Source organism: Micropterus dolomieu, linkage group LG08 (genome assembly GCF_021292245.1).
Source record: "Micropterus dolomieu isolate WLL.071019.BEF.003 ecotype Adirondacks linkage group LG08, ASM2129224v1, whole genome shotgun sequence".
NCBI lineage: Eukaryota > Metazoa > Chordata > Actinopteri > Centrarchiformes > Centrarchidae > Micropterus > Micropterus dolomieu.
This window is the reverse complement of record NC_060157.1, coordinates 3,275,244-3,283,505: the sequence shown is the minus strand read 5'-3', so window position 1 is coordinate 3,283,505 and position 8,262 is coordinate 3,275,244. Positions and strand designations below refer to the sequence as shown.

The 8,262-nt window shown below is 41.4% G+C and overlaps 1 protein-coding gene across 3 annotated transcripts in view; it reads right to left on the bottom strand.

Moving 5' to 3' along the window:
- Window positions 1-217: 217 nt before the first annotated feature.
- Window positions 218-8,262, bottom strand: part of LOC123975297 (neural cell adhesion molecule L1.1-like) — a 38,789-nt gene continuing 30,744 nt past the window's right edge. For 2 of the 3 annotated variants that reach the window (XM_046056633.1, XM_046056634.1), the window contains 3 exons: window positions 7,595-7,726; window positions 7,443-7,506; window positions 218-4,620 (listed from right to left, as the gene is read on the bottom strand). In XM_046056633.1, the coding sequence (XP_045912589.1) occupies window positions 4,362-4,620; window positions 7,443-7,506; window positions 7,595-7,726 (455 nt within the window). In that variant the 3' untranslated portion in view covers window positions 218-4,361. Of the gene's footprint in view, window positions 4,621-6,282; window positions 6,314-7,442; window positions 7,507-7,594; window positions 7,727-8,262 lie in introns of those variants that run through there. The other variant, XM_046056635.1, reaches the window with a different exon arrangement.

The following is an 8,262-nucleotide window of genomic DNA, read 5'->3' as shown; positions in this document are numbered from 1 at the left end:
TTGCAGTCCCCCCCCCCCCCCCCCTCCCCACCACCTTCGTGTGTGTTTGTGTTTGAGTGTTGAACCCCACTTCACACAAACATACAAACCCCAGCAGCCCCACTCCCATCCCCAGTAGAATCATGTCCCTGCTAGATCCTGTGATACTGATCATATCGCTACTGATGACAATACTGACCGCGTCATCGTAACAATAATAGCACTGATGTTGTTGTTATAAGCAGTATTATAATTATTATACCTAAAATGTTTTTTCTGTTTTAATTTTTCCCCCCCAAAGGTGTTTATATGTATAAAAGAAGGCTGCAACAGAGACAGACAGACAGACAGACAGGGCTGTACAGTCAGACCTGGGAGACATTTAACAGGGCGACATGCTGAGGTTGGATGGCGGATTATTACACTGAGAGATGAATGAAGCAGGCCAGTTTTTTCAATAGTCCTGTGTCTTTTTGTTTGACGGGCTGATTCCAACACAAAACAAGGCAAGTAAAGGTAAACATCCCGTAAACATCCTGCTAATTCATGTTCCGACATCAGACGCGCTAAGAGTGCGCCCACACTAAGCTGGCTAAATCTGTAAACCTTTTCTCTCCGGTTCAGCCGTTTCCAGAGTGTATAAATCTTAAAACGTCGACTTGGTGCGTTTCAGCATGTGAGGAGAAAACACAGCTTTTGCAAAATGATGATGTGACCTGCCCAGTGAAGGTCGGGGGTTGCGTGGCAGTAAAATTAGGAAGAACTGAAGAAGAAGAACACACTGCGCAGTTGTTGTCATGAACCTGGATTCATAGTGATTTTTCCAGATGCCGTTGCAGTTATAAAACACCGATTTATGTCTGTCCCACTCCTCACCAGATGTTGGCTGTGATGCCGTTTTGTTGTCTGCCGGCTGAAAAGAGGATGAAGAAGACGAGATTTAACTGGTTTTCTATTGGTGGTTCACTGTGGACAGACTAAAACCCCACTGAAACGCTCATGAGGGCGCAAGTTGTTTTCACATGAAAACAGAATGTTGTTCTGAGGACACAAAGTCAATGTACCTAATAACAAGTATATCTGTGAGCCTCACTGCTGCACTGGGTCACATGTTCCTTCATCAACATGAACACACACACTGTAGTTTATTCTGACTCAGTCCCACATACACGATCCTGCTGCCCCAAATACTCACTGGAGAGCGGATTCATCCGCTGCCGAAAATAGTCCCCAAAAAAAGCAACATTACCTCCTGTGTAAGTTACATTTGTTAGAAATTACAGTGTGCAGCGGTTTTAGAAAATTACTGAGCCTTTAAAAAAATGAAACTATATATTTGTGACGCCCTCAAGTAAAAAAAAACGTGTTTTGCTAATTGTTGATTAAACGTGTTGTGGAAAAACCACATCAGACACAAATTATTATTCAAAGCAGAGTATTTTTATGTCTTAAAACATGTGTGGAGGGGATCTTTTAATATTTAGGCCTCCAGTAGGAACCACTGAGCTTGAGGCTGAGAACCACAGACAGGAAAGTCAGACAGCAACATTGTTAGCTTTGGGTTTTTTTCAGATTTGCTGACAATAATGCTCAAGATGTGTGAAATGACTCCTCAGGCTCATCCCTACAGTCCCTCTCTGCTCCCCAAACATTGAAAACAAACTTCAGCTCTGGGTCCAAACACATGGGACGTCCTTGGTTGGTAATCCTGCTTCACATAATGTCAGACTGAGTTTGTCTGGCACAGTGTAGCCACAAAAAGAAACCCTATAAGGATTAAGATTGATTTCCAGTACGGGTCCATCCACGACTGCATCTCGCCCATGACCATTAAACAGCACTGCCTTGGCCGGGTCTATAAATGTTGACATTTATGACATGACTTCTTAATAATCAATATAATCTGCTGCATCGCTAAACGCTATAAAGAAACTCGATGAAGGGAGGGGTGGTTGTTCTCGCTATGATTCTAGTCTTCTCTAAATGTGTCTGGGCTACACAAGAGGAAAAGCTAAGAGGAGCTGATGGAGGGTGGGGGAAGGGGTGGGAATGTGGCATGATATAAAGGCAGGTCAGCAAGGAGCGCCGCAGTACAAAATCAAACACAGCAACAGATCGTTTAAAAAAAAAAACAATTACAATTTGATCATCTTATAAAAGAAGCAATGGAAATAAAAAAAATGACAATCTCAAGGTTCTATTTACATTCAGAGAATGATACATCAGATTCTCTATTTCTGTCAACTCCTCCTCCTCATATTTTTCTGTCCTCCTCTTCCTCCATCCTCCCTCTCTCCTGTCCCATATGGTTTTGCTACAGAGGACCGGACCTCCATGTGGTTTCCAGAGGCCTCCATTTTATGCATACATCAGTATACAAGTGTATGCGTGGTGTGTGTGTGTGTGTGTGTGTGTGTGTGTGCGTGCGTGCACAGGAGTGTCTTTCTGTTTTGTAATCTACGGTAGCCCAGAAAGCTCAATGCACTGCAACATACAGAGAAAACAGCTTCAACAATTTCATGACAAGTGTGCAGCATTTAGGGGAAAAATGCAGAAATATGCTGCAAGTCGCACAGAAGTCAGTGTGAATTAGTTACAAATGAACTGCTTCCAGGGGACACCCGAAAGTGTTAAGCACACCTGGGACACACTTTTTGTTGACAGGGTTTGTTTGATTTTGTTGGTTATTAGTTTTCACATTCTGATTGCACATTCAGGTATTATTGCAGATATTTGCTGTGGATGCAACGTTAGCCTTTTGTTGATTACTAGCCTACTAGTTCATACAATATTACATAATATCTGAATATGTTTGCTTGTGTCCATGACATGAATTGAAATCATTTCTGTTGTGTTCTCTCTTTGCATGTGTTTGCGGCACTATGAGCTCTCAGGGCCACCGTAACATCCTGGTCCTGCATATCACCTGCTGAGCAAACAGGAGGATGATGGAAAAGGAAGAAATGGATGATTGGCAGATGGATGGACAGAAAGAGAGAGGAGAGGAAGCCCAACTGGACTCTCTTAAGGCAACAGATCTCCCATCGCTGCAGGTTATAGGGCAGGGACGGAGAGCGTGAACAAGCACACACGAACAAACAGTCAGTCTGTAAACTCATATGCTAAATATCAACGGAAGGGTTTTTAAATGCCTCAGGGAGGGGCATGCATCTCAGGTTTGGGAGCCACTCTGACGTCCGCGCACACATCATAAATAGCTAAATCATTCCCAGACGCATGCACGCAAACACAAATAAATAGCTCGCAAAGAGCATAAACAAAGACACATAGTGGTGATGTTTGACAATAATGCACAAAAAGTAAAAAAAAAAACTAAAAAACTAAAAATGATGATGTTTATATAAAAAAGGAATTTGACATTGATATATGATATGAAATGTAATAATAAAGGAACAGAAAGAGATAGTATGTTTGTACAGGATGAAATGACTTTTTCCCCTCTTTATTTTTGCCTCACTCTTCATTACATCAGCCATCATCTTCCTCACCTGGACCGGGTTGCACCAGCTGTTTGTAAATCTGTCACTACTGCGGACACGCTAAGTCCTTCATAAGCTCTTAGTAACTACTGGTTATCCGAGGAAGGTTGAAATCAAGGGCAACTGGACTTGGTTAAAGATTCTCGAACCACTTGCCCCTGATTTTAACTTTCCTTGGGTAACTTTGACCTGGATGACTAAGAACCCTCACAGATAACCACTGGTTAGTTTCAAACTGAGCTAGTATAACACTTATTAATGTGTCAATCAGGCACTAAGTAAAACACTATGGCACTGTCCAATCAGAAAGCATTCAAAAATGGAAACAAGGAAGTCTCCCACTGCATCATGTTTCAGCCAGAGATCCATCATAAAGTTAAATAAACTTTTGTATGTGTTTTTTATTCTTGTAGCAGGCAAATTGTTCAGCTGGTTATCAGCTACTCAGCCGTAACATCCGGGAGTTACAAGATGTGAATATTTAGCAACGACTTCTCTCCACGTTACGACAGGTTTGTGTGGTGCAACCTGTTTTAATTTAGTGATGCATACATTCTGACTTAGTAAAGACTTTCTTGGCTAATATTGAATTTACAAACAGCTGGTGCAGCTGGCTATCTGGTTGTATGTGTTTGCTTGTAGGTGTGTGTTTGTTTGTGTGTGCGTGTGTGTGTGTAAACTTGTAGTAGAAAAGGCAAGACATCCTGTAAACATCTTCACTGCATAAACCTGTGGAATGTATTGAGACAGTGTATATGTATGTATGTATGTGTGTATTCTTGCACAATAAGATCACAGGCAGTGGAGTCAGGAGTGGTCTGTCCCTTTGTGTTTTGTTGCAGGCAGGCAGTGTATATGTGTGTGTTTTTGTAATGTGTGCGTCTAGGTGGGCCGGTTCAGGATGCTCGACATGGATGGAGCGATGGGGGGGGGCGGGACTGCGTTAACGGGGGAGGCGGGACCAGAGCTCTCGTTGCCGTGGGGAACGGGACCCCGGCCGCTGTACTGGCCGATGAAAGAGCCGTCCTCGTTGAACTGGATGTCCACGCTGTCCCCGTATTCAGCCAGAGAGTCGTCACTGCCCAGCTTACTTTCCGGGCACAGGGACGGCTGGCTGTCTGAGCGCTTCTCATCTGGATCACTGAAAGACAACAGAGGGAGAAACACCGTCAGTAATTACTGTAAACTCTCATATAAAAGCTGGAATTCAAATAATAGGCCATGGCGAGCAAGGACAAATAAGGGCCGGTCCCTGATAGAAGCACACGGAAGGAGACCTGTAGGGGAGACCGGGGGTGGTTGTAACCCAGGTCAGTTGTAACACATCCAGTTTCTCCAATCAGAAACAAGTTACGAATCACCTGATTCACTCTGCACATGCTCAGTTTAGTCCTTATTCTGCATGGGAAAAAGTAGCAAACTGTGGCAGCACAGCCAATTTTATAAGGTCAAAAATTATTTTGAGATAAAAAAACATTTTACTTCATTAATTTTGCCAGCTTTGTAGTTAAACTAATCGAATCCTTTATGCAAAGTTTTAGCTGAAAGCTGTAAGGTAAGTTAGGTCATGGCTACAAGAGTCTAAAATAGTTACAGCAGTGTAAATGTTACAACCTACACCAAGATTATATTTTGTTCTATTTATATGTTTTCTTTGAATTTCTGGATGGGTGACACACACAGTAATGATGAATTGTTTTATTATTATGTTCAAATGTTAGTGTCAGACCTGTAGGCTTCTCTGGGGGCCCATGAGCCCAAGTGCGCTCCTGGAGTGCCATGTGTCGATCACCACTGTGACGGTGCAAGACAAACAAGCACAAACTCACACTAATATTCAGCTGGTGCAGATTTGCATAGTTTGTTAAATTGTATTATTATATTCACTACTATGTCACTGTTACTGTAAAAATAAAATTATAATTTAACTGTTGAATCTTGAAACCTTTACAAATCAGTTTATTCTCATATTCCTTATTGCATACATTACATTTCACCACAGTGTATTTACAACTAACCCAGACTATGGGGTGCATTGTAACGTTTAACTCCTTGTGTTTGAGACATTTTCTGTCTGTGTTGCAGAGATGACAGCCACACCGTTTAATAGCACAAATGTTACTAGTTTCAGATTTTAAACATACTGGTTTAAAAGAGCTCCAAGATACAGAAAGAAATGTCAAAAGTGTTACAACAATCCCCGGTCTCCCCTACCTTACTACAACAGCCCACATACTTAATTTAGTATAAATATAATAATAATAATATGATACTAATTTCATCAGTACAACAACGAAGTCGTGGAATACTCGTCACTCTGCTGCTCTGGGTTTGTCTTTTTTAACAGAGAAAATGTTTCCTACTCCGGTTAATTCCAGCTCTTCTTTGTCATACTCCTGATCAATGTTAAACTGTCAACAAAACCCACCACTTCCTGTTGGATCTTTTACATTAAAAGTATATCTATTAAATGAAGGCTGCAAGTAAAAATCAGAAGTAAGTGTTGAGTTTTAATTTATGGTAGTTTAACATTGTTCAGGAAAACAGGCAAAGTGGAACAACTGACAGGACTCTTGTTGCACTGACAGAATTACTGCAGTGGAAATGGACTTTATACTGAATGTGCGAAGACAAAGAGTGAACAAGGAGGAAGCGTTAAGTGTGCATTAACTGGGGAACAGGGGAAATTAGGAATAAAGGTCTGGCTCTCTCTACCACTGTGGTAGTTTAATTAAATTAAATGACACACCATCACAACACAGTCATGGGCACAAGAAGCAACACATGCATGTGAGAGTTAAAGAGGCAGGTAACTTCCTCACCTCTCCAGGGATCTGCAGGCACAGCATAAAGGAAAGAAAGGAAAGTGTAAAAAGGAAGGAGAGCCGGGAGTGTTAGAGCTGTACGGCTTAATGAAGCAAGCAGCTAAAAACATTAGTACAAAAAAATTAAAAATATCGAGAACATATCGAAATGGATAAATAACAGTAATTTATTTTGAAATTAAACCGCTCAGATTCCTGTTTGACTGAATCAGTGATGCATTGTTACAAAAGTAGGTAAAGCAGCACAGGGCCAGAGGCCGGACACTGAGTCGATCAAATAAGCTCCTGTCTTTCCTCTTAGAAGCAGTGCACTCTGTAATGGAGAGGAGAGTCCACACTGGCCTTTCCTGAGAGGAAACTTGTGTTCAGACTATCACAGCATCATCATAAATCTCAGTACACTTAGGAGAAAAGCTCATGATACTGACTACTTAAAATAAGTTATAAGTACCTATAAGTATATAGGTACAATTAGGAAGGTAGGTAGGCTACTTTACTTTTCCATTGTCTGCTACTTTATACTTCTACCCCACTGCATTAAAGTCCTACATAAATTACACTTCACATATCTGCTCTGTAAAGCTCTCAAACTGTGAGAAATGTGTGTGAAAAAAAAGTCAGAAACCAAAATGGAGAAATGGAGAAAAATATTTATATATATGTTTAAGTTTCATGATGATTCTTTGCATTCATTTGTTGCAATATTCCTAGTTCTTCATCTTTGTAATATGGACAACTTATACCCATACAGTCAATAAAACCCTTGAATTCAGCGGCAGAGCAGACAGTCACACTGCCGGCAGCCTGCTACACAACACAAGAGCCACAGACACTGAAGTAAGCTAATTAGCTGCTCAGCTGCAGCACATTAAACAGCATGTAAACATACCTGCAAACATCCCTTTGTTCTGGCTAGATGCTGGTGTGGTCCAGCAACTAACAACCCGCTGTCTGCCCATGACATTCAGCTACATTCCCCTGCCAGAGCTCAGCCTGCCAGCTGCTGTAAGAGCCATTCTAATATTTCCTCAAATACATTTTGTCCTTTCCTTATAATAATAAAACACTATTAATGTTCATATGCTTTTCTGTTTCCCTTTGGAAACAATTACATGACTCAGGGTGAGGAAAGACCCACCTGTACTCCTCATCTTTCATCGGACGAGCTTCTGAGTCCATCTCTTTGTCTTCTTTGTCCTTCACTGTAGGAAAAAAACATCCAACTCTTGAGTACAGACAAAAGTCTGATTGTACCTCAGTGTGTGTGTGTGTGTGTGTTGTTTGTCTTACCTGCGTATTTGCCGCCTTTGCTGCGTTTGATAAGGCAGAGGATGAGCAGTATCAGCACCAGCAGTAAAATGGCGCTGATGAGTCCTATCAACCAACCTTGGGCGGGGAACCTATTGGGCATTTCCGTCGGCGCTGAGAGACGGACAGAGATCATCAGCAATACTAGAAAATGATTAATACCAACACCCCCCATCAACCCAAGCAAAGTTAATAATAATGCTATTTGTCACTCCTATTCTTTTCTGGGCATTATGATACTTTAAAGTTTAGGTAATGTAATTAAAGGACATTCAGTTAAATTTTTCAGTGAACTAAGCTGTGGGTTACAACTTGAGCTCTGTTTTTTAGCTTGTATTTGTTTACAAATTGGCACATTAAATGTGTGCTAAATAAGCTATTACTTCTTATGTTTGCAGTGTACCCATGGACATACAGAAAGAAATCTTTAAAACCTGATGAAGACATATTCTGGAGTTATAAGGACAGTCTTTTTTCTATTATTCGGAGATTGTAGATGCCCTTGGCAAATGGTCGCTTGCAGCTGCTTTACCATAATCACCTCCATGAGCTGTGCTGCAGCTCCAACTGCTGACTGTGATAAAGGGCCAAATCAGCGGCTAAACTACAACTTCCTCTGGTTTTCAGAACACCAGCATGCACCTGTCCCT